A 24,680-nucleotide genomic window follows, 5' to 3' on the forward strand; every position below is an offset into this window, starting at 1 on the left:
ATTTTTCGGTAACCTCGACAGACCGGGTGATGAGGATTGTTCGACAAGCTCGAGTAGGACGAGTGGTGGTAGCGTTATGACGGCGTCTAGTGGGGAAGACAGCGCTCAGCACTACTCCAAGTCGCTGTGGCGTAGCTCTATATATAAGTGTGGTACTACTAGTGTTAATGTTGAACACCCTCCTGATTCTCGCGCGTGTATCGACAACTCGCTACATTCCCGTCGGAGGCTCGAAGCTGCCCTTTTGCTGATAGCTCCATCTGCTAAGAATAGTGATCCTACTGGTCCACGTACTATCGCCAATAACAGTGGAATGATCTTCGCTACACCGGGCAAGACTATGGGGAGAGCTCCACCGCCGCCGCCACCACCATCTGCTAAGCCAAGATGTGTCCCTGCGGGGCCTCCTCCTCCGCCGCCTCCTCCAATGCCACCAGTGGGTTACCGAGGACCACCACCGGCAATTCCACCACCACCTCCTCCGCCAGTGCCGCCACCCCCTCCGGCTTCCTTTGAGCATCGACAGCATCACCCATCTGGTCCTAGTGGTGGACGACTTGGTGGATTCAACGGTCCTAATGGTAAGCTGCTGCGTTATGAAGGTCCGCCACCTCCTATACGAGTGCACACATCTCGAGGGGGGATATAGTTTGGAGGTTCTCGCCCTCAAGATGCGCGACTTCTGCTGTGATGGCCCTTTCATCTCTATTGTGGAGCGATGAAGACTGTCGAGGTTCCCATATTGCTTCACATGTCGTTCTGTCGTTCAATGGTGATATCACAAGTCTATTTCTATTTGTCGAGACGCCTACTAGTATATGGCGACTACTCCAGTCCTCAATTTGGTGATAGCACATCTATTTCCCCTCGAGATCTGTCGTCCCCCTCTACTCGTCATTCTCTGTATTATTACCTCCCCGATATAGTTAATCTCTGTAACATGCTGAATCTTTGATATTGTTTTATTTGCGTATTAGTTGTCGTTGTCGATGATGATGATGATGACGGTCATGATGACCATGAATTACAGATGGATTATGATTTGATGAGGTTCATTCACACTATTGCTGATGGCTCCGACACCACCAATGCTAGATTATTCCACGACGAAAGCAGCATACATGTTTCTAGTGAAGTGGTTGGAGCTTTTGTATCGAGAGATCGCTACTATATTGTAACGTGAATACTATTATCATCGGCTATTGGAGGCTGCTACTGCGAGTTCTATGAATCGTACCGTTGCGGCCCCTTTAGCACTTGTCAACTTGCCCTACCGCCCGTCACAGTTAATGAAATGGGTTTACTATTTTTTACAGTGTGACTATTAGCATTATTACCACCATTATCTCTGTAGCATCACTTACCTGTTGTTATGGCTGCAACATTCCACGTTGTATTCTCTCGTGGTGATTCATGCTATGGTCAATGCTGTTATTCACGTTATGTTCATAGAACCATTGATACTACTTAATGGAGTCATACTCTCTCATTCCTCGATACCGTTGCGTCAGCATTTGTATGCTCACTTTGAACCACTCATTTTCATTGCCATCTTCTCAGCAGCGAACTCGGTTGTATCTACAGCTCCGGCTTTGATTCGGTTGAGAGTCGCATGCTGATTTGATACTGCTGTCTCATTGAATATGTATACAAATCGTCTTCCTCATCAGCATTGTAGTAATGGTCGAAGGCTCGGTGATACCTCTCACTGTGAAGAACCTCCACCTTTTGTTCTATTGCTTCGTTGCTGTATAGATCAATGAGGGTACATTGAGCGTCTACCTCATATCCCAATAGATAATCTGCTGAAAGCTACGTTGAATACTAGACTGTTGCGTTACATAGTTTGGAAGGCTAGCATGATTGTTAAAAATATGAGAATCTCATCGAGTACGATGTTCAGGGAGTAGTGTCATGGTTGAAATGGAAAAGTTGGTGTCTCCACGGGAATTGTTAGAGGAAAAAGTATTCTGAGATTACAATTCTAATGTGTTCAACTAATCGGACGAGAATGTAGTAGCGGCTTGTGCAGTGGTGTATAGTGTATAGATATGAATGCGGTGACGCTATAATGAATATTGAGTGTTCGATCACGATCAGTTTTCACAAGGAGTAAGGTAGTTCCGCGTCGTAGGTGGTTTTGCCCTAGTATATGAATCATCAATAAAGTCATGCTATACTCAACCCGTTACGAACTAATTACTATACCATCCATTATTTTAATCATCCCCTTCGGGATTTCGGTCAGGGAACAAATTTGGGCATTTCCTACAGAAAGAACCCCTAGCATAGGAGTAAGGAAAGGGTGGTGTAGTACACAAACTATATGTATGGTATGTACTTGGGAAGTACACAAACCCTATGCTCCCCTCTCATGCCTCATGCTACTTCGAATTAACCATTACCAACTATGGATGTTTCCCATCGAGCCGATGATGGGTGTCTATCATGAACCCCTCTCAACCCGGGGAAAAATGTGATTCCTGATCATTACATTCGCCTACTTGCCCGCGATACGTTGTTCTACTGCGTCCTCAATGATAGGTGTAGGGGACTCCCAAAAACCCAACATATTCCATAGTGACTTGACACGACCACATGTGGAGTTCATCAGGCAATGGATAGTAGAAGGGCTGTGCCCCTCTTCGTCCAAAAAGCTGCATCATGCTCACCAGCTTCGAGGTCTACCCAAATCATAAAGCTAGGCCTCTCCCTAGTCCCTGTTCTGATGGGATACAGGTATAGGGGACACGAGTATGTGTGGGTAACGCCGTGCTCAGACGTCTTCTTCTTCGCTACTGGTTTGAAGTGTACGATGGGGATTGGCGAGAACAACTGCATTGGCTCTGGCTCAGCCAAATGGCTGTGCTGTACGTCCCATGAGGCTCCTTCCAGAATCATCTTCGACACATAAGCACCCTCCTTGGGGGCCGCCGTTATCGTCACGTCGTCATGGACCTGATGCAGAATAATACGGTCAGAGCCCGGGTGTGGATTCAGTGCACACCTGCAAGACTACGAAGTCAAAGGAGAACGTATCGACGCTGACCATATTCTTTCTAGCCGAGAGCTGTAATACGGCCGTCAGGAAGCCGGTGGGATAAGTAAGACCACCAAGCCAGAAGACTTTAGGCGTCTCCTGGAGACCCCATTGTGACAGTTGACTGACACGAGAAATCAAATCAACGGTCCAAGCGCTGAGTGGCTTCAGTGACGGATACGCGCTGTGCCAGGCATTCGGGACCTGCAACAGTCATATTCGATGGGGATACAGCACAACAACTCCCTCGCATAGCACGGAACCGAGTGCTTACTTTCCCCTCAGAGAGCGACTGCATCACAGATTCTTGTTCCTCCGATATCACGACAAAGCCCGCGATGCCTTTCTTCAATTCGTGGATTGACACGCGAACCTTCCGCAACAGGAGATTATATCTGAGCACACCACAGGAAGGCAATAAAATTCATAAGCAACTGTCGACCTCTCTATCTCTTGAAGGAGGACTATCTTCAAAGGGCTACTGTCCCCTTCATTGCGGCTTGCTATATCGTCAAAGTCGATGTCCTCCGGGAGTTTCTCCAGCAGATTATCACACACTTTCATGACCACATCGTCCTTCGTGCCGCTACTCCCCGCATCGCCTAATAGAATTCATCACTAGTCGCCAGCATACGCGTGCTGCCGTACTATCATCTGCCTGGGCTGCCTCTTCAACCGGCTGGATTGAGATGACGGTATTCAGTAACTACAGCGGCAGCAATGAGGGTGACTCTGAAACAGACCTCGAGATCCTACCGTTTCTGCATCTGCTAGAGCAGAGCTGATCTCGGCATTGACATGCTGGCCGAATGCTTCTGGCGGCTCGTTGAAGGGCAACTCCCTCACGTACATACGGTATCTGATAGAAATTGGAATTGTCAAGCCAAGCAAGTGGGCCTACCCGTTGAGGGTGGTCTCTTCTGGTATGTAATAGGTAGGCAAAGGCGACAGAGAGAAGCTAGCAGAAGTGATAGCCTCAGGACAGAAGAACTCATCGACGTATGCCCGTAATAGTTTATTGTCAGGGTACTCAGTCACTCGCCCCCCGTAATTGGCGTCAGCGATAAGGTAGCGTATCGCCGCCCAAGGTATCTCATTCGGGTACTCATCCAAATACATGGCCAGAATGTTCTCGCAAATATCAAAGTCGGAATCATTGAAATCATAAGGAACATTCCAACCCAAATTTTTGAATTTCTTCCGCTCCAGTAGAATCGCATGAAACCACACCAGAGAGAATAGCAGCTTGCGATACTCGTTAGCTTGCGTGCAACGCGTGAACTGGTCTTCAGTCAGGTTGATCAGTAGCCTCGCCATGTTGGCCTTCAACCCCCTAGGAGGCTCAGTTGTCATCTTCATACACATCTGCAGGAGTGCGATGGGGAACTTGGGCGTCGGGTCGGACGACAACCACAGCCTGAACATATCATGTGGCGTCTTCTCCTCGAGTTCATGCACCACGAGCTTCTCTAACGCTGGCAGCCACGAGACGGACAAATGGCAGTTCGCAAGGAAGACCCAGAAGCCCGCTTCCACCCCATGCCGGAGCATGGCCTCAGCTTTGGGGGCTTGCCCCTGTCCAAGTGATATCGTCTTCCATTCAGTGTCTCTGCTGACCGCCAGACCGCGGAGAAGGGGTGTCGGGTCCATGCCAGGGCTCAGAACGAACACCAGCGGCATCCGGGCATCACTTTCATCATAGATCGCTTCGAGGTCGAAGTTGGGCGGCTCCACGAATCTCGAACCCATTTTGGCCGTCACAAACTTCCCAACTGCAGGGAGGACTCTATCAGTCCGCATAGCACGTACCAGCACGAGCTTCTGCAAAGGATCTAGTCTAGACTCCCACTCGCCAGGGAGAGGCTCATTCTCCGGCTCGGAGGCCATATACCTGTGAGGACTACTATCAGCATCGTCGAGCAGCGACCGACCAGCGTTTCCACTCCCGCAGCCCTTGCTCGAGTGATGCCTGGAAGCCCGTGAACGCGTCTGGAGAGGCTACTGCCAGAGATGTGATGTTATCCCAGCACACCGGACTGATCCAATCCGGTGATGGGTTAGCAGCCTGACACAGCGACTGCACCACACAAGCAGAATACTCCCCTACCTGAGTTGACCTGTCCAACGTCTGGCCACCTCGAAGGAAGAAGCTGAACTCGTTAGCAGAAAGTTCATCCTTGCTGGCCAGAATGCGAGTCGTTATTTGCAATGACAGGAGAAGCTTGTGCCTCTCGAATAGCGCTCGAGAGGCGAACCGGTAGACTGCCAACGTATGGTAATTATTGAGAACCTAAAGCCGCTGCATCAAAGCCCTCTATGATCCTGTGTACACCACCGGGTACCTCGACACGCTCGTCCACTCCACACGTCATCGGATGCTGCTCCGAAGATTTGTCAATACTCGTTTGGAAGAGCTTGATGTAGGGCTCCAAGGCAAACTACCACATGATCCGCATACACTGTGGATGACAACCACAAACCGACCGACCTGGTACATGGGGTCCACCGTGACCAAGTCATTGAGGACGAAGAACAGCGTTGCAGCACGATCGCCACATGACTTGTAGTTCTCTCGAGCGCTGTCAATTTGCATCATGGTTTTCTCAGCATCTTCCACCTACAGAGAGACTCACCCCAAAGAGACATTGAGAAATCTAGACGACCGCTTGCCTGCTCAGTGACAGCCTCGCTGATGGTCTTCGACTCGTTAAGAGTATTCACCAGATTGAGATCATCAAGTAGTGAACCCTTGCTCTCAGACAACAAGCGGAGGATCTCATTCTCTAGCTCAACCAGACGATTCTTGCCCTTTGAAACCTGAAGGAACGCCCACTCCTCCGTACGACCAACATCGCCGGGCTTACCCGAACGACCAGGTCTCCTTTCTGCTGCTCCAACTGCGGCTCTTCCTTCTTCACAACGACACCGAGCAACTGGCTCGACAGCCCCTCCTCAACAACAACGAAGTTGACTATAGTAGTCTTTGTAGAGACCTCCGGAGTGTAATGAGGATTCCCCAGCTTTGTAGTCAGGTAGAACTTGAAGTCCGCATTATAGAACAGCGTGGATTCGCCGATTTGGATGCTCAGACTTCCTCCAGTGTTGATGATGTTTTTGGCCAGGACCGGCTCGAGCGATGGGTCCAGATCCTCACCCACGTTCTCCATCAAGCAGGGCTTCCCATACTCAATCGCTCGCTCTATGGTTCGCATAAAGTTCGCTGTATTCGGATCGAATATCTTCAGGTCATTCTGGCTCTCCATGTCTCGGATCCATCGGTTCGCTTGGTTCTGCGGGTCCACCATCAAAGGCCACCGTCGGGACTTCGTCACCAACACTCCATTCTCCGTCGAAAATCGATCAGTCGGTAGCCCCTACATGATGGAGCTATACATAATGGAGATTCCCCTCGGCCCTCACCTGCAGGTTCCATGTTCTCACTTCCGCCGGGTCAGCCATGAAGTCTTGGAAGTCGAAATCGTCCGAAAAGGGTATCGCCAACTCCTGGACCATCGGCATCCACTTATCCTGGACCAAGTCGTCCCTCATAGCCGATCCGAAGGGCCCGGCGTAGCTCTGGAAAGCAGCGGCAACCTGAGCCCAACATCCTCGTCAACCAAGTGGGAGCAGCAGGCAGTAGCAGCCTACCAAACAATCTCCGACGAGATGACCGATTCGCTGATCATAGTCCTCGAGACTGACTTCCCATCGATCCTTCTCACCAGCCAAACCAGACACGAGCTTCTCAGCTCGGTCCAGTTTCGACTTCAGATCTTCCGCCTAGGCATATCAAGTCAGCTCATTCACAGCGACAATGCCATACCTGCTTCGTTAGAGTCTCCTTGGCATCATTACTCTCGTCGAATTGATTCTTGAGGCCAGCCAGAGTCTCCTGGACAATCCGCAGTTTCTCCATAGCCTCAGCGAGCTGCCTCTGCTTAGATTGGAGTGTCTCAGCTGCACGATGCAGCTTCAGCCGCTTCGGCTCCACCTCTCGGAACACCTCTGCATATACCTGCGTCACAAGCGAATTACACCAGAGACGGAAAGGGAGAGACAACTGTAGCGCCTCACCTTCATAGCATGTACCCATTGGCAGAGGGCTCCAGCAGCTACGCTAACCTTCCCTACAGCAGTTGGAGTGAACGCTGGATCCTTCGTAAACCTGATAACATGAATACACGTGGACGCTTCATCGAAAAATGTACTTCTCGATCTTCTTCACGGTCGCATTTGAGATGTTATCCTTATCGAAGGTCTTGATTTTGTGGAGGAAACTGACGTCATTGAGCTCAAGCTTAGCCTGGGCCCAGGTTGGGGCCTTCTCCATCACAGTCATCACAGCACACATAGTCTTCATCACCAACTCCGGGGGTTTGGCATACACCTAAGACAAGGCCAACCCATGCGACGATGCCTCGGGGCTTCCAGCAACGTATTACCTTCACTTCCGCAATAGCCTTCTTATCGAGCTTATTCAATGCGTCCTCAGATGCCTGTAACGCCGGCATGGCCTTGTCTAGGTCAGCTTGAGCATCAGCCGCGAGGACCTGCGATAGGCAAATATGGAACTCTAAACGCTGCTGCAGTGCCCTCCCCTCACCTCTGTCTCTTTGGTCTCGGCCTGGATCCGGACCTCATCGGCTCTGACGACCTTCTCCTGCTCCGCTGCATTTGCCCTCTTCTCGACAATAACAACCATGAGCTCTTGACACTCCTTCTGCTTCTTCGACACGATTTCCTACACAGCCATGCCAATGTAGCTATCTATTCACTGTGATGACATGGGCACCCAACGAGGGCAGAACAAGAGCTTCCGAGCCTGCAAGGTCAGATACCAACAGCTCCCGCGGCCTCGGATCATCGCATAGATAAAAGTCATCCGACATTTTTCCAGTCGAGAATGTAATCACACCCATCCATCACCTGATTCTTCTCCAGTACGATGCTCATCTCCTCGACTTGAGTTCGGGCTTCCATCAGCTTCGACAAACCATTGCGGAGTTTGTCTGCTGATCCTCCAATCGCTTCACCTTTTTCCCTCAAAGCAGTCACGTAGCCTTGAACCTGAACCGCCATTTGTCATTCTCTAGCTATTGCCGTGTGCTGTTCACCAGCTCGAGGTAGTTGGTGGGGGTCACGTAATTGTGCCTCTTCTGCGTTTCCAACATTATGTCACTAAATTCCACCACTGCAGTGTGGGCTGTCCCGAACACTGATGCAACGTTGGCCACGTGTGCAGGCGGCAGCCCTAGGAGTACACCCACTCACAGCACTTCCGCTCCGACATCAGCCGCCCACCTGGAGCTCCAGTGAGGAACTTCATGGCAACCTCCGTGAGGGCCTCATTGGGCCACGGCAGGAACCAATCAATGGTTGAGCAATTGACCAGAGACGGATACCTGTGAAATCATCCAACCCCACAGCCGCACCGGAGTCTGCTCACATGCGGCAGTAATTCCTGAAGCTATCTCCTATTGGACTCGCACAGAATACCACATGGAGGTTCTCTCGAATTCTCGATAGGAAGAAGTCATAGATCGCCTCGGGACCAAAGGCGATCCCTGCTTCCTTCGCTGGTTTCTCCAGGGCAGTACGGACCTGAACGACGTTCTCAAGCATCACACAGGGTTATATCCTGTCTCACTTGGTTGAGCTCGTCGGCTGCATATAGGTTGGGCACCTCCCCACTGGAGAGTATATTAGATACATCCTCCAAAAAGCTTTCATCGCAGATCTCAGTGTCGCTGAAGAGGAACGTCACGTTCTGTGCTTTCACCCCTGCCGTCTCATAGATGGCCTTGATGTCTTCGCGGAATCTACCATAACCCTCAAAGGCCACAACACTCCGACTGCACTAGATACTTCTGATGATTATAGTTCTTGTTGATCTCTATCTGGGAGCACTTATACTCGGCGATATATGATGCCAGACGCGTCTGGCAGTGACGACCACTGCCACCAACCCCCACTAGCAAGGCATTGCCTCGAGGCATGCGTATTATCCTGAGCGAGAACGATTCTCGAAGACCCATACCGTGCGGAGTTAAAATATCTTCATCAAAACCTAGGCCGCAAGGACTGTTAACCAGGAGAGGCAACCCGCAAAGAATTACAAAGCCACCGCATTACGATAGCCGATACACACAATCCTAACCTAAGAATCTTGAGGCAGTGCTCGATTGCATCCTTGAACAGCACTATGTCCATCGCTCTGCCTTTCATCTCGTCGTTGTAGTTCTCCAGTTTAGCTTCCATGAACAACTTCAACCCTTTCTTGTCCACCATTTGGTCGTATGGGGGGTCCTCCGCGTCGTGAGTCTTCAGATCAACTCCACCAAAAACAATGTCGTATACATGCTCATTGCGCTCGATGATCTGCGACAAGATATCATCCCGCACTGCATCAAGTAACAGCGTCCGACCTCTTTAACGCGGACCTGCATAGTCTCATCCATCACAGTGTCGATCACTGAGATGAAGTTAGTTCTATCCTCCTCGCTAATGAGACGGTCCATGAAGACTCGGCAACACTCGTGTAGCCAAAGCCGCAGAAACTTATCCTTCTCGTCAAAGCACGCCGGTTTCGCCTACAAATACATTCCAACTCACACAAGCATTTTCTATTACCAAGTAAATTCCTTGGAAGACTTTGCTCACGTCTCGAAGGTTGAAGAGGTAATGACACTTACTCGGCGTTGGGAGGAACTTTTCCTGAAGTGCCAAGGAATCCCCCCCTGCGCCCCACGAACACCGTAGAAAGCCTACCTGGATGACTGTATACAGCGTCGTAGTAGCAGCAGTGATGGAGTCCGACATGCTCTTCAGGTCATCACGGAAGCCCGCTTCCAACTTGTGCGAGCACAGAGTTTGGAACACCAACTTCACTTGTGCGTCATTAGGATTCACCTGAGGATCTTTTTGCCACCACACCGTCTTGCAGATACACTCACCACGCAGAGTAGATTGAATCGACTCTGTAGCCGCCTCGATATAACAGCCCTGCCGCCTCCAGGTGGCCCCATGGCACCCAGCAACTGGATGTCCTGTATATACCGCAAGGTCTGCTTCTTCCGATCGTACCTGGACCAGTGTACGTACTCCTACCTGCCTTGAATCAGTACCAAGAGCCTACTACCAGCACTCGTAGTCCGTCCATTGACGCAGCAGCTCCAAAGGCGGCTGACTCCCAAATAGATCTTTCCTCGGCATATTCAAGTCGTCGACAAGTATGACCATCCTCCTGTTCATGGGCGGCCCAAACTTATTTTTAATTCTCTTCTCTACCCGGCCCTCTATTATGTCCTACATACCGCCGCTTTCAATCGCCGTGGCGGCCTCCCTACTACCTGGACCATAGCGCTGCTGGTCTGTGCACTGAGGTTGATGACCAGACTGCACCATTTGGATTTGTCTTCATTGCAGCCACTAAGCACCTGTACTTCAGACCTTCCACCAAGTACTCACAGCTCCTACCTTACCTGCTGGGCCGCCACTGTCTTACCCGTACCAGTGTGCCCAACAAGCAGGACATGATGATGATGGACTACTAGACTCGAGATGATATCACCGTGACGTAGTGTATCCGCAGTGGGGACTATAATCTTGTGGAAAGGCAGATCCCCAGGCCTGATAGAATTCCACTCACATCCATCTAGCATACAGGCTAGAAAAAAGGAAGTGCCCACTTGAAAGGATCCGGAAGACGATCTCTCCAAAGGTCAAACTCAGCCGTCTTCTCCACATTCCATAGTGCATAGTCGTAGACCGAATGCCCATGCGGGAAGATGCTATTATCGATCTGTCGCAACGACGCGTCCATCTCCGTTCGACTCTTCTCCGTCAAAGAGCCTCCCAGGGACCAAACAAGGCAGAAAACAAATACCTTCCAGAAGCGATCCGTTCAATCCGATACAACAATTTCGTTCCGACCTTCTCCAGAACATCGCTCGCCTTGTCCCCCATACTGTCGTATTTCAAGTTCATCCCAAAACATTCAAACAGGCGGCAGAGACTCATGACCTACCAGACAACGCGAACATCCATCGTAACTATCGGCTCGATTTACCCCATTGATCTCGCTGATTGGCACCAGCTCCAACAGCCCCTTCTTCGCTTGCAGAATCGTCGGTACCCACTTCTGGAACAGATCGCCCACCTCAGCCAGCCGTTCTGCAGGGAACTGAGCTGGCCTGGTCGAGCCCAACTTTTCCATCCACGAAGCAGAGTATGGCCTCCAACCCAAGTCGTGCACGTCAAAATAGACCATGCCTATAGCAGATATGAACACACAACCAATCAAGGCAACGCTAGCCCCACCTGCACGGCTGACCGTTGCTGGTGAAGCTACGCTGAGATCCTCCACCTCGAAAAGCAATGACACTTGTGGCGGCATCGATATACGATCACCATTGATCAGCGTGAGGACCTAGGCAGCAACAACAGCTGCTACTGCCGCTGCTGGTAAAAAGTCCCTCCCTCACCTTGTTATCATCTAGCACAGTATTCATACTCTCAATCCACAACGTATCCACAGGACCGTCCAGGACTATCCATTTGTCATCCGACTTCTCATCCTACACCAACGGCAGCAGCAACCAATCCGTGACCTGACTATCAGCGAACGGCCCACCTGACAAGCTTGTCGCATCAACGTCGAGAAGACCCCATCGGTCCACTCCATGGTGGTAAGGTCGTAGGCGCCGTACAACTCGTCCATTGTTATTGACTTTGGATTCAATACGTAATACAAGACTTTGTCATACCCAGCGACATTACGTTTACACAGCCTCGTCTTCGTCTCGGCCAACACCTACCGCTCCACCATCACATCGTCGTCGTCTGACTACCTCGGCTATCAAGCTCACCTTCCAGGCCGTGCTCTTCCCCCCTAGGCTCGCTCCCACCAACATATTGCCGTGCCGCGTTATCTTCGTCTCGTACGTGTGTATTACCTGAGACCAACGAATAACAACGTGAGTTACTCATCGTCTACCTTGTGAACCGCATGGTCCGTTGGTTGCAACTTGTAATCTAATAAGACCTCCTTTATGCATTTCTCTAGATCACCATAATCCGGATCGGGAAGCTCCAGGCCAGGGAAAAGATCCCCCAACAGCGCAGCGTACAGAGGCTTATCCTAAGACAGCGAACACCTCCACTTCAACGTCGACCCAACATACCTGGGAAACCCATTTGGGAGCGTTCATATCATTGATAGCTCTCATGAGGATGGCGGCCTCGTCCATCTCCGGCTCATTACGCTTCAGAGCCCCTGCACAGTTGAGGACACTCTTGATGCTCCTCAAGCCGAAGTCATAGTGATCCTAAGGCAATGCAAACGAATTCACATCCAACCACCACCTCGCAGTTTTGTCAATCCACCAAACCGGTCGAGTCCAACCTCATATCACTTATTTGCGAGAGCGGAATGATAGACCAATAGACGAGTACCTGTTTGCTCATCTGCTGCACCATCATTGTGTACAGCGTGACCATCTTCTTAGCCAGCGGTTTGAAGTCCATAAACCCTTCGGACACCAGCATAATCTCAGCTATCATCGCCAAGTCCGGTACCTGAACGATTCACCACTTCCCTCCCCTTCCACCGCAAGCTACTCACCATCATCGCCACAGGTCTGAATAGACTCTTCAGGTTGTCCGGCAGTTCACTACGACCCGCGTATCCTGGATTCATCGTGATGAAGACAGCGCAACTCTTATCCAGTCGAATGACGTTCTCCTCGAACATGAAGGTCTCTCTCTCCTCACGAAGTGCGGTCTGAAATGCGACACCATCATCAACCATCCAACAACATACATGCCGACCTGAATGCAGAGGATCTGTGCTGCTACCACCGATAAAACCTCCACTTCGATACGATTGAACTCATCAAAACACCCCCAAGCCCCTGCCTGGGCCAGCCCGCTGAACATTCTTCCCAGAGACTTGTAGTCAAGCCCATCACTGCAGTTGAAGACTATAACGTACTTCGCCATACCCTTACCCAAGTCCTTCACCGACTCTGTTTTACCCGTCCCGGCCGGACCCTGAGGAGCTCCGCCCCTCTTCAGGTGCATCGCTGTCGTCAGCGTCATATAGCAACGGTCAGTCATAGGCGTGATCACAAGCCGGCCGTTGTTCCCCTGATACTCGTACCCATATGGGTTCATCGTGTTAGTCTGCAAAACGACACATGATAGGGTCGAACCCGTCTTCTTTTCCTGGCCAGTCAGATCTTCCATCCCCGTAGCCATAACCGCATCTTCCCCACCAACCATAGGCTCTATCAGCTCGAATCTCAGCTGAGACAACCAGTCGAAGTGCTGCGGAGACTCGCATTTCAGCACTATGAGCCTCTCCTGGACATCCCGAGCGTGGACCTCGATGGTGATCAGAGCCACCACCTTGTTCCTGTCCACCTTACCCAACGGTTTCCTTATCATATCTGTCAACTTCGCTATGGTCCTCGTCTGCCGCCTCCTGCACATCCTCATCGCCTTCTTGTTACCCTCAGCTACCTTGGCCAGCGCATTCTGGCAAGCCGTCGTCCAAGATATTTGCCCAGCCGTGATGAGCAACTGCCCGGGATACTTGAGCACCCACTTGTCCTTCTTCATCCCCTTCGATCTATTCGCCTCCTCACACGACCTCAACAGCTTCCTCAACGTACTCCTCATTCTCCTCTCCACCTGCACTAACCATCCCTCTACTGGAGGGTCCAGTATCACAGGCTTGGAGAAAGGCACTTTCTCCCCATCCGGAGATATCATCCCCACCGCCTCACAAACCGTTCTTTCCTCTCGCTGAGTCTTCACCAAATCGAGTACCTTAATACCTTCAAAGCACTTCTTGATATGCTTCTGAACCAACTCTGGCTCCTTAGCTTGGCCCAGTATCTCCAGCAGATCATCATTGGACAAGAAGTAGAACCTCGGGAACAGCATCCTCTTCCTTTCGAGATAGTCATCCAAAGCCTTTTGAATCCTCTCCAGCTTCTCCATATAAGAACTCAGACTCTCCAGCATCTCCCCGCAGTTATCCCCCGCACACGACTCGACCGCATTCGGATGATCATAAATGCTTCTCAACATCTTCGGGAATCCATCATTCACATCATCGAACCAAGCGCTCTCCGTTGGCAGATGCGGTCTTATATCGTCGCTCCCCACGAAGATATTCTCGAGATACATCCAAGCACGTTGTACCGCAAGGATGTTTTCCACTACTTCGCTCACACTGGCAAGCATCTTCTCCCACTTGTCAACCTTCTCGGCGAAGGGTAGATAGAACTGTGAGCTCTTCATATCAGATAGTTTCAGAATATGCTCCTCCAAGGCTTGGAACAGCTCCTCGGTACCTACAGCACGTTAATATACAGTTGAACTGCGCCTCAAAAGCGCAAGATGCCACCAAAGGAAGCTTAGTCACATCTACTAGGCAATCGATCCCATCCACAGCAATACCATCAGAGGATGGACAACGTGAGGAGAGGTGGGCCCTTCACACAACTGATATGCCTACTCCTGATCTTCACGTAATGCTGCTTGTAGTCCATCATCTCGATCTCCATAGTCGCCCACACTCCTTCGATCATCTCCAGACCTGACTCTATCTCATACTGCTTCCTCGCCTCGTCCGCCAGCCTAGCGATAAGCTCCGAATGCTTGGGTAACTCAAGCTCGAAGACCTGATATAAGAGTCATACCATAGCCCCCGTCTGAGGTCCGCGCCACCTTCCCCAGAGTAAAATCCCCAGCGTGGGGATCGAACTCGCAACCTATTTCCTCCATTATAGCCTTCCAATGCCGAGGTCGCATCGCATCCAACCTGAACGCCGAATACCATCCTACTCTGCATGGTTCAGGGTCTACCTCAGATTTGTTATCAATGGCATAGCCAAACGGAACTCGTCGATCCCCTTCTTGAGATCTGCCACACATTCCAGTTACCCATAGTCCCCCTCAACTTCACGCACTGAACAGTAAGGAGGAGGAGGTGTACAATAGCACTACACCTCAGACTGATCAGTCGCACTGATACTACTTTCTTCTGATAGCCAGCAGCCATCGTGTCCAAGTTCTCCACTACAAAACACTCAGCCATGAACCGCAGTGGTATCTCACGTCAAGGTCTCGAAATTGAACCCTCGTGATCTCCTCCAGCTGTTCGTCCCAGTCAGCACGATACCCCCATATAGTCCTCAAAGACTCCAACTTTTCACCAACCTTCTCTATTTCCTTGTAAGACGCCGCCTAAACCGTTCCTCAATCTACCCCTCACATACCCCCGCCAGTCAACGTACATCCATTTTGAATAACTCGAGATTAGGTCGGAAGTCAACTTCCTGCTTCCGCTTGCGCTCAAGCTCCTTCGTGAACTCCTCCAAAAGGCCCCTTGCCTCCGAGACGCTGATATCATCCGAAGAGAACGGAGCCTGGAGGATCGATCAGCACCCTTGATAAAACACAACTGATTCCCTACCCGTTTATTGAAGTCTTCAAAGAGTCCCTTGACCGACGTGGAAAAGGCCTGCAGCTCATTTTCCAGCTTCACCTTCATCACCTTCTTGCTCTTGGACAGTATCTAATACACCCACTCAGGCTTATCGTCACCCTAACTCCTCCAGGGATCACCTCCCCTGCCTCGACCAGATTGTCCTTAAAGTTCTCAAGGCGTGGCCTCATCGACATTTTACGAGCTGTTTCAACATCACTCGTCGCGACATCAAAGTCGGCTAACGCTTGGTACCTTCAAACAACGTATGTTCTCAAAGCAACAGACTAGCTTCCATAATGCCAGCACTTCCAGCCGTACCATCAAGGATAACGGGCCTCCCATTACACCAGTGAATGATCCACTGATTCCAACACTCATTCGGCACACTGTGAGATATTCCCAGCAGGATGAGTACAGTAAGTAGATGAGATGGTCGCTACTCGGGTACTCACATATCTTCAACAGGTTTGATCCTGTCGTCCATGTTTCCAATGTCATTCGAGCAAGTGTCCAGTAGATGTATCCGCTCCCGAAGCTGATCGAAATTCCGGGGGGTAGAGAGTAGAATCTTACTATTGCTAGTAAAGTACCTGAATAAAAGGACGACTAACAATTACCACAGTGGTGATTGGTGACACCACCAATCTAATCGTGGATTCACTACTCCGAATCCCAGACAAAACCTCAACGGAAAAAGAACCAAAGCTTACTCTACTTCGACGGAGTGAACACCCCTCACCCGAGTATAGAGTCCAGCTGCTGCTTAGCCCTGTCATGGAGCAGGTCCGTAAGCTTCTCGCGCCACTGCTGACAATGCTTGATAAGCTCGTTTTTGAGTTGAGAGAAATCGGCGTGGATGAAGTCGATGATAACTTTGTATTCTTCTTGCTGTATATCCAACTGTAAACGCTTATACCTGAAGTTGGATCAACATGAGGGTCAATGACATACGCGGTGCGGAGGAGGAACGAAAACAGCAAGTCAAGATCCATGAGCACGCTCACTGCCGATAAGCATCATTGCAATAGAGAGGGACAGCCTTACTCACTTTTGGATATCTTCACCCACCACACTAAGAGGCCTCTCAGTCTTTGCATATCGGCGTAAGAATGTATCCTTATCCTCACTAACGATGGGTTGGTACGTCGTACTCCACCACTTCAATTTATCCTCAAGCTTAATGGCACACCGATTGAAGCCCCTCAAGATCTCCTTCACATACCTGCTCAATCCAAACAGTAACCACTAGCCTGTCACTACACCCACCCTACTTGATAACACACTCATCATCCTTAGATATATCCTCGAAGTACGATCCCCTGCCGACCAGAGTCTCCTCGAAAGCCGCATCCTGAACCACGACAAGGCTCAGTGCTCCCCCTCGTGAGCTGCACCCACATCTTCAGCCGTCGGGATGTATATAGTTGCTGCCGCTTGGACATTTCCTTGACTTAACAACTGCTCTTTCCTTTCGATATCTCGAGCGACCTACCGCGATCAAATTCACGATCCACAGAAGTCAGTAAAGCATTCACATCACGAGTAAGATAAGATTTGACGACACTGTTAAGAGGATAGGCAAGCCCGTCACCTTCTCCTTCCTGAAGTGCCTCGGTAATCTGACTATAACAGTCAAAGTCGTTGTCATATCCCGGCACACCTGACCAAAGTCTTCCCAGTGCAACCACTTCAAAGGGAACCCACATTCTGCAACAACTCCTTCAGCTCATTTACAGTCGGATCAAAGTCCATATGATGCCCCACCAGCGTGGCGAAGAGCTTAAATAGCGGCTTCACTTCAGTCTTGCCATCACCATTCAAGGCTTGGCTCAAATCCCGAAGGCTGTTCTTCATGGACCGCTTCAGAGCTTCCAGAATACGCTCGTCAATCGAGTCCACATACCGTCGCCACTCTTTCTGGATCTCCGCTGGGTGCGCCTGAGCAATCACTCAAGTAACCTCAACGATACCAATGTCAAGGCACCAACACCGCAGTCGTCACAAGGATATTCTACTACTAGCACAATTCAACTAACCCAGGCTGTCGGCTGTCGCTACCTCAAAGAACTGATATGTCCTCATGAGAAGGTCCGTAATGCGCTGATGATGTTGAGTGAGGTATTCCTCGATATGATTCTTGTAGCCAGCCTGCATCTCCTTGAACTGGGCCGCGTGATAGATACCCTTCTCAATCCTTATCAACAGCTTCGTCTCAATAGCCATGCATGCCTCTTTGATCTTCATGTCGTTCGCCTTGTACTGCCTCACTATTTCATACAACTTCGAGCACTCTCGACATGCGTCCCGTACGAAGAACTCCTTTATACCCGCTGAAGTCCAAGTATACCTACCACAACGTCAACAACAACACCACCACTCGTCGGCTCCATCCTACTTCTGCAAACCCGGTGCTACTCTCCTATCTAAGTTCTTCAAGTGCTGCGCAAACAGCCTCCTCTCCACAGGCGACAAAGCATCAATAATCTCGTTATACTCTCTCACAACCCGCATCACATGCTCACGCACGACCCTCATATGCTCCCTATGAGTCCCCAAGTCGTGCGCCGAGTACGGTACCACGATACCTATCACCACGCTAGAGCAATAGCAACATGCATACCTACCCGATCCCTGTATCTTCTCCCAACAGTAGACTTCCCTAAGCACCCGCAAGAGGCCCTTATCGAAGTTATTCTCAATATGGTATCCCCGTGGACCGGTCCTCGCCGAGGCAGCCACGTTGCGACCGCCATCCGACCTGCACGAGCCCTAACGGAGGTCCATCCCCGACCCCAACCCATCGCACCGGTTCAAGAGGTTCTGCATCAACCTTTTCGGGAGGTCCTCTTCCCCTAGAGACCTCAAATCATTTTGCCACTCGGTGAAAGTCTACCAAGAACATCATCAGCGTCATAGTTCCCGTCCGCCTCCATCTCACCTGCACTGCGAATCCTTCCAGCAGAATACACAAGTTGTGGTAACCGTCACGCGCCATTGCTTGCTCCCTCGATGGATACAGCACTCCTGCTTCGATCAACTCCAGCATGACCTAGTCCAGCAAGAGAAAGAATATTCCTCAGCGGAGCGAAGCTGTAGACAACATCCCACCTCCCATTGCCGCTGTATTCTCAATGCAATGCCCTTAGCCCACATCGCCTGACCCGCGAACGGGGGATGCTCCGCTGCGACCGGCAACTGAGGTTTTCTTCTAAACTGCTCAAACTCCCTCTTGATGCCAGCCAGTTCACCAAGGAAAAGGCCATACCTGCGACGCCGGCGACCAATGTTAGAATATGTGCTCAGGTTCATCAGCCGCTGAGCTCGGAAAATTCCCCCACAACGTTATGAAGAGTTATCCATGATTTGTAACAACACCAATAGGAGTTTCCCTAGTTTCTTATACGCTCACCAACACTAGCCGATCGTCCTGGAGATCTCCGCTTACACGTTAGATGACTTCTTCTGGACAAAAGTCACCACTCGCTCTCGCTTCGCCAGGACGTAAAAGTTCATGAGCAAATCACATGCTGCCCCCACCGTTGATACGTTATCAAAGGCGGAGTTGATCACGTTAATGTACATGACCTTTATAGAGCATCTACTACAATTCCAAATTCACCACAGACCAACCTCAAGATCCTTGATCTGCTGCTTCAGCGTGCCATAGTCCTCATGCCACTTCCCCGCCTTTACATCAAGTATATCATAATCAGCTATCCACAGTCGATCGGCATGCCGTAAGAATGTGAGTTCGATTTCACTCAAACTTCTGGTGACATCCTCGGCCTTGGTACCTTCAACAACACATATACATGCCGCCACCCAACCCACCACCAACCTGTGAAAACTGGATACTCTCCCCCTAGACTCGAAATCGCAAACTGCTCCCGGGCGACGCAAAGATCTGTGAGATCAGCACATCGCTGGACGAATGCGTCAACCTGAGAAGCCCCGAGAAATCCACAATCAACCCCGGCCAACTCCCCCAAGGCACCTGTGCGAAAATGGAACCGTGTGGGAAATCCCAAGGCTTCGCCGTCTTGTCCGCTGCAATGAGCCTCGACACACACATGTAGCCCTCTTGAAAGGCCTTGCAGCATCGTATACAGTCCGACAACACTTTCTTCACTTCCTCAATTCCAGCACCTACCCAACGCCCTACCGACCCCCCCCCTAGCACACAGCCCTACCCTGGAATATCCTCTCCACAGTTATCCACTGCTGGCAGCGGTATATCACCTCGTTACTGACCTTTCTCAGCAGGCCAATGATCCGATCAGTCGTGTTATAGTAGGTGCTCATGGACCACACCAGACGCACGCAGTTGAGGATCTTCGGCAACAGCGCTGTCAACTCCGCCGGGCCAGCTTCAGCCAACTCCAGACATGGCTCCTTCAGGACCTGAGCCGCCACAACATGGGGCCATTCCCATACTCCCAACCTACAGACAGGAACTTGAGGTTATCCCGTGCTTCGATGCTGCCCTGATTAATGCTGTCCTCCAACGACTTGAACTGCGTCAAGTAGGGGCTCTTCGCCGCCTCCAACACTTTCAGAACTTGCTGTAGCTCCGCTGACTTCAGCTGGCCATTCAACTCAGACAGATCCACATCGCGCATCGCCCACATTTCTATTTCGCTCAGCGGACCTACCAACCCATCATCAGCTCTACGATGGGCCTCATCACCCACCTTGCTTAGACGGGTCCGGAGTGTCGCCAGTGAGGGCCTCCGAGGACACCCCCTGACCACTGGTGACATCTTTGATCTGTCGGGTCTGCCGGGGGACTATAACACAGCAGCGGAGAGACACCCAACCATACCCAGTGTATGAGGCAGCTCTCCAATCGCTGCACAAGATCCTTATCCTTACTCACAGCCTCAGTATCCTCCAAGTCGTCAACAGGCACATACAGCACCGTCGTACCCTTAGCGAGGTTGGCCGCTTCCACACTGGCCGCTATGAACCGTTGAAACTGACAAAAGAGCAATACCAACTGAGAGCGGCAATTCACATGCCTGAGCACGGTCATGCCGAACCCTTACCTCCTCCGTAAACTCCCTTCTGACGTTATCCGGCCAGCCCAAGTCACGAGTAGTCATCGGAGCATAGATGGAGTTGAATAACAGCATCGGACCATCGCGTAGAATATCACCCCTCACCACAGTAAACATCACAACCTCCTGCATAAGCCCCTCCGCTCAGCAGCTACCCAACCAAAACCTCATTTCTTACCCCTATATTATCCTTCGTACACGCAGTAGGAGTGCGCTTATAGAAAGCAGCGAACTCCCTCACTCGACCCGAATGGATAGCCTTGGGCAAACGGCCAGCGACAGTCGCTTTGGACTCGGATTTCCCTGACCGTCAAACTCATGCATCTCCAAGGAGTCTATTCCCTCACGAGTGTGCTTAAAGACCTTCAACGTGCCGTCCTCCTTTTGCCACAGACAAATGCTGGCAGCATCGGGGTTGATGGCCCAGTCGAGGCACTTCTTCGCTACGTGGTCGGTCCAGTGCTCTGCAGTGACACCTGAAACGACGACTCTTCCCGTCAACAGCAGCCAAGACACACTCATCACCTGGTAGCTGCAACCTTGCCTGAAACCACGCAGTGCAGAAGGCTACGTCAAGAGCCGCACCTTGCGAGCTGTCTATGGTCATACTAATACCCCTACTCCCACGGATTGACTAATTGACCAACAACTCAACACAGCCAATACTGGATGATGAACAACATACATACATCATCATCACCGAACCCCTTGGGCATCTCAGATCGAAACATGTCTTAGTGCGTTGAACATAATATACGGGAATCTCGCCTTCTACGTCGGAAGTCTTCAGCAGCATCAGCCGTCGCCTTCGCCCTGACACTCACTACCTGGAACATATTGATACTGCAGAAAAGCTCAACTCCGAGAGAGTCCAAATCACAGGATATCGCCTGGTCGAGCTTCACCCCGGAAGGGAGGAATCTAAAACGGCCGCGCACTGCGAAGATTCTTAAAATATCTTCGAATTTTCGCCCGCCATGATAGCGCCATCATTCGTAGTGAGTTGAGACCCCATCTCCCAGCTCCACCCTATTGACAATTGCACAACACCTTCCAGCACTGGTAAATTCGGCGACAACATGCGATAATGCTATCAATGATATTACGATAGTGTTTACAGGCAAGCCACGCTTTCGTCAGCGATTGGTAAACGACTACCAGCAGCAGGACCACGATCCATCACCAGCAGCTCCCCCCGGACCCTCCTACCTCAGTAAGCGTGGTATAGCACCAGTTTCCATGGCAGTGACGAAGGCATCCATCCTCCTAGCCTTCTCTACTGCCACCAGTTCCCTCAGACTATCCACCCTAGCCACCTCTCTATGCTGCCGCTGCTCCTCTCTACTCTCTACACTCGTCGCCTGACATATACCAATCACACTACCTCAAGGTGATCACTGCAATAAGAGTGTATAAGAAATATCAATTCACCAAGCGATACCAGAATGCGGTAGACTTAATCCACTATCGAGAGCGGGCCTCCTCCTTACCCCGACATTACCCTTCTCCTCGCCTTACTACCCAACCCCTCCAACTGCCTCCTCCTACCCTCTGCCCGCCCTTCAATACACCTCCGCCGCATCTCCTTATAACCCCTCATCACTTCTCGCTGAACCTCCTCCTCCACCCTCAACTGCTCTGCCGACTTCACCACCGACTCCGTTTCTCGCAAGAACCAGTTCTAAAACGTCACGTTGGTCGCCCATATATCAGCGAACAGGCGGCCTCCTTCCAGTGATGAACCCCACCTGGTGTCGAGCCGTGATCTTGATCTCGCGGCAACGATCCTTATAATCGTTCTCCAATGCTTTCAACCTCCTCTCTCGAGCCCTTACCACACCTTCAGCTAATCGCCCTTGTCTACACCTATCCCTCCTAGCAGCCGCACACTCCTCTAACATCTAAGCTCACAAGGTCATCAATCGATCCTCCTTAACCGCATCAGTACCTTCCTAGCCTCCTGCTCCTTCTCAAGACGCTCCCTCTCCCTCCTCCTCATCTCAGCCTCCCTCCGCCGTACATTACCCTCCCGCACTGCGTCGATGTGACTCCACTCACGATGACGAGGAGGCTCCCGAACAGAGGATGAGGACCCCGACATTAGCCCAACTCAAAAAAGCGTATTTTTCCTCAGGCAAGTTCGGAAATTCCACGCAGTGTTTCACAACGGAATTCCAACAAGGTTTAGTGACGGCTCCCAAATACTACGTGGAAAATACACCCGTACGCAACACCCAAGGCAACGCTCCTCTTCCAATACAGCTTATCCAAACTCCGTTCACTTATAGTGACAATACTAATATCCAAAAATCACAGAATTGTATTTTTACCGTAGTGGTTGTGATAGCGGCAATAGAGCGATCATCCCGAGCTCCTCGAGAGCTTAGATAAAACACCTTCCCTCCACAATGATCAACCATACAAGGCAGATGATATAACTACAATGATAATAATGAAAAATTCGTACAGGCAAGATAGGAAGTTAGTGCGACAAAATGATACGAATCGCCGCAGACAGGGGCAATGATGAAGACCAGTGCAGAGGCAGCTGATGATGATGGTGGTGATGAACTTACTCGTGATCACCTATACACACCCATCTTAATGCATCCAACACTACTACTACGGTATCTCTAATACTGTCAAAAAATTCCCAGAGTTCTTCGACGAGGCTCTACAGCTTTCGCCCTTTCACTTTCAACATCATCATCATCTCCTCGTAGGCGGATGATGGAAACTAAAACACAATCGAATGATTCCCCACCCGAATTCTCCCCCTCACTGCACTACCTGCTCTGCTAGGAATAGACCCTAGTCCCCTAGCTGGACCCCCATGCTTACTACACACCTCCTGTTGGTCCCCCACCGTTGTACTATACATACTCGACCCACTAGAAGCCTGCCCCATAGGGCAATACATACTCTCCTCTATAGCAGCCTCCTGCTCCAGCTCCACTCGAGCCGCCAAACTCGCATCTGTTCGATCCTGCGGTAAAGTCGGCCCCTGCAGCTCCGGTAAATATGAGAACAACATCCCAACACTGCTATTCTTGGTCATCTCCTGTCCCCATTCCCTACTGCTACAATACGTATTCACAGCCCTTGACACCAATGCGTTACTGCTCAATCTCAGCGCGAGATTCCGTATCATTAGCCTCGCACGCTCCTGCGCCGCCTCCATTATAGTCCCCGGCCTATGCCCCCATTCAGCCTCCAGCCTCTCCCGAGCGCTCTCCTCCTCCTCCACCGCAGCAGCCTCCTCCTCATCATCAAACTGATCTCGACCATCGTCCTCTCCCGGCCGCCCCAAGCACGAGTAGTCCTCTGGATTGAGATAGGTCCTCACAGCAACACCAGGATCACCGCTATCCCTCCTCCGCATCGCCGACACTGTTATCGCTTGAACCGCCATAGCAGCACACACATCAACTGCCTTCGACCGGAGTATCCCCAATTGTCGTACAGATAGACTATCGAGTTCCTCAGGCGTGAGTCCACCATGACGTGCAAACTTACCAAAGAGCTCCGACACGCCCTTCTCCCGGCACGCTCTCGAGCAATAAGTAAAGTCGTTTCTAAGGTAAATCGGTCTATGCGCCCGTATCCTTTTAATACAGCTATAGCAGTCAAAGGTCCTTCTCGCGGTCCCTTCATAATCCCTATCATGCCGCCGCCGACCCCTACCACTCTTCTTCCTCTTCTTAGCCCTCTGAGACGAGCCCTTACGATGGTGCTCCGAGTTCATCGACGCCAACGATGAACATGATGACCGTGCTGTCTCCGGCATCGAGTAAGACTTAGTCAAACCCGCTGATGCAAGAGGCGCCGATCGCAGCACCTCCGTCGAACCCGAAAACGACATTTCTCGTTGAAAAGTATAAACTGAAACAGACCCCTCGCTTTGTTCCCCCACAACCAGCCACCCGACGACCCTTATAAAGAACCCTCCTCAATTTTCTCCCTATAGAGGAGGCAACATCACCAGCATTGAAAGCTGATGAGTTATGGAAACTTAGCAGATTCAGGTAGACACATCTATAACGAAACCTTCCTCATATGCGAGAAGCTTCGTCGCCATCATAAA

At 50.8% G+C, this 24,680-nt stretch overlaps 2 protein-coding genes across 2 annotated transcripts in view; both read right to left on the reverse strand.

Moving 5' to 3' along the window:
• Positions 1-377: 377 nt before the first annotated feature.
• Positions 378-536, reverse strand: Pmar_PMAR012574 (hypothetical protein; the record flags this gene model as incomplete). Its single annotated transcript, XM_002787750.1, has 1 exon — positions 378-536. The coding sequence occupies one exon, from the start codon at positions 534-536 to the stop codon at positions 378-380; it is 159 nt and encodes a 52-aa protein (XP_002787796.1).
• Positions 537-2,610: 2,074 nt separating this feature from the next.
• The window catches only part of Pmar_PMAR012575 (dynein-1-alpha heavy chain, flagellar inner arm I1 complex, putative), a gene marked incomplete at both ends in the record, with an annotated part of 22,469 nt that continues 399 nt past the window's right edge, over positions 2,611-24,680 (reverse strand). Inside the window, 77 exons of the mRNA XM_002787751.1 lie at positions 2,611-2,958; positions 3,008-3,244; positions 3,315-3,435; positions 3,483-3,642; positions 3,751-3,899; positions 3,942-4,931; positions 4,972-5,105; positions 5,148-5,330; positions 5,383-5,478; positions 5,529-5,650; positions 5,704-5,857; positions 5,905-6,414; positions 6,461-6,634; positions 6,689-6,820; positions 6,864-7,055; positions 7,115-7,205; positions 7,249-7,427; positions 7,483-7,590; positions 7,644-7,781; positions 7,967-8,107; positions 8,155-8,291; positions 8,342-8,442; positions 8,487-8,641; positions 8,688-8,859; positions 8,906-9,046; positions 9,198-9,418; positions 9,466-9,630; positions 9,671-9,754; positions 9,809-9,949; positions 9,994-10,123; positions 10,179-10,345; positions 10,390-10,476; positions 10,522-10,669; positions 10,729-10,925; positions 10,973-11,062; positions 11,109-11,311; positions 11,360-11,468; positions 11,524-11,616; positions 11,673-11,852; positions 11,908-11,994; positions 12,036-12,179; positions 12,223-12,366; positions 12,494-12,616; positions 12,663-12,821; positions 12,869-14,400; positions 14,565-14,730; positions 14,777-14,870; positions 15,087-15,127; positions 15,167-15,295; positions 15,346-15,477; positions 15,525-15,626; positions 15,677-15,791; positions 15,992-16,129; positions 16,279-16,455; positions 16,588-16,761; positions 17,075-17,199; positions 17,244-17,477; positions 17,598-17,886; positions 17,935-18,124; positions 18,164-18,297; positions 18,589-18,804; positions 18,985-19,124; positions 19,170-19,420; positions 19,787-19,940; positions 19,985-20,234; positions 20,357-20,514; positions 20,585-20,734; positions 20,775-20,899; positions 20,944-21,072; positions 21,122-21,193; positions 21,372-21,517; positions 21,806-21,957; positions 22,200-22,277; positions 22,345-22,497; positions 22,545-22,630; positions 23,480-24,145; positions 24,281-24,329. Of these exons, the coding sequence (XP_002787797.1) occupies positions 2,611-2,958; positions 3,008-3,244; positions 3,315-3,435; positions 3,483-3,642; positions 3,751-3,899; positions 3,942-4,931; positions 4,972-5,105; positions 5,148-5,330; positions 5,383-5,478; positions 5,529-5,650; positions 5,704-5,857; positions 5,905-6,414; positions 6,461-6,634; positions 6,689-6,820; positions 6,864-7,055; positions 7,115-7,205; positions 7,249-7,427; positions 7,483-7,590; positions 7,644-7,781; positions 7,967-8,107; positions 8,155-8,291; positions 8,342-8,442; positions 8,487-8,641; positions 8,688-8,859; positions 8,906-9,046; positions 9,198-9,418; positions 9,466-9,630; positions 9,671-9,754; positions 9,809-9,949; positions 9,994-10,123; positions 10,179-10,345; positions 10,390-10,476; positions 10,522-10,669; positions 10,729-10,925; positions 10,973-11,062; positions 11,109-11,311; positions 11,360-11,468; positions 11,524-11,616; positions 11,673-11,852; positions 11,908-11,994; positions 12,036-12,179; positions 12,223-12,366; positions 12,494-12,616; positions 12,663-12,821; positions 12,869-14,400; positions 14,565-14,730; positions 14,777-14,870; positions 15,087-15,127; positions 15,167-15,295; positions 15,346-15,477; positions 15,525-15,626; positions 15,677-15,791; positions 15,992-16,129; positions 16,279-16,455; positions 16,588-16,761; positions 17,075-17,199; positions 17,244-17,477; positions 17,598-17,886; positions 17,935-18,124; positions 18,164-18,297; positions 18,589-18,804; positions 18,985-19,124; positions 19,170-19,420; positions 19,787-19,940; positions 19,985-20,234; positions 20,357-20,514; positions 20,585-20,734; positions 20,775-20,899; positions 20,944-21,072; positions 21,122-21,193; positions 21,372-21,517; positions 21,806-21,957; positions 22,200-22,277; positions 22,345-22,497; positions 22,545-22,630; positions 23,480-24,145; positions 24,281-24,329 (14,484 nt within the window). The remainder of the gene's footprint in view (positions 2,959-3,007; positions 3,245-3,314; positions 3,436-3,482; positions 3,643-3,750; positions 3,900-3,941; positions 4,932-4,971; positions 5,106-5,147; positions 5,331-5,382; positions 5,479-5,528; positions 5,651-5,703; positions 5,858-5,904; positions 6,415-6,460; positions 6,635-6,688; positions 6,821-6,863; positions 7,056-7,114; positions 7,206-7,248; positions 7,428-7,482; positions 7,591-7,643; positions 7,782-7,966; positions 8,108-8,154; positions 8,292-8,341; positions 8,443-8,486; positions 8,642-8,687; positions 8,860-8,905; positions 9,047-9,197; positions 9,419-9,465; positions 9,631-9,670; positions 9,755-9,808; positions 9,950-9,993; positions 10,124-10,178; positions 10,346-10,389; positions 10,477-10,521; positions 10,670-10,728; positions 10,926-10,972; positions 11,063-11,108; positions 11,312-11,359; positions 11,469-11,523; positions 11,617-11,672; positions 11,853-11,907; positions 11,995-12,035; positions 12,180-12,222; positions 12,367-12,493; positions 12,617-12,662; positions 12,822-12,868; positions 14,401-14,564; positions 14,731-14,776; positions 14,871-15,086; positions 15,128-15,166; positions 15,296-15,345; positions 15,478-15,524; positions 15,627-15,676; positions 15,792-15,991; positions 16,130-16,278; positions 16,456-16,587; positions 16,762-17,074; positions 17,200-17,243; positions 17,478-17,597; positions 17,887-17,934; positions 18,125-18,163; positions 18,298-18,588; positions 18,805-18,984; positions 19,125-19,169; positions 19,421-19,786; positions 19,941-19,984; positions 20,235-20,356; positions 20,515-20,584; positions 20,735-20,774; positions 20,900-20,943; positions 21,073-21,121; positions 21,194-21,371; positions 21,518-21,805; positions 21,958-22,199; positions 22,278-22,344; positions 22,498-22,544; positions 22,631-23,479; positions 24,146-24,280; positions 24,330-24,680) is intronic.

Source organism: Perkinsus marinus, assembly GCF_000006405.1.
Source record: "Perkinsus marinus ATCC 50983 genomic scaffold scf_1104296929318, whole genome shotgun sequence".
Lineage (NCBI taxonomy): Eukaryota > Perkinsozoa > Perkinsida > Perkinsidae > Perkinsus > Perkinsus marinus.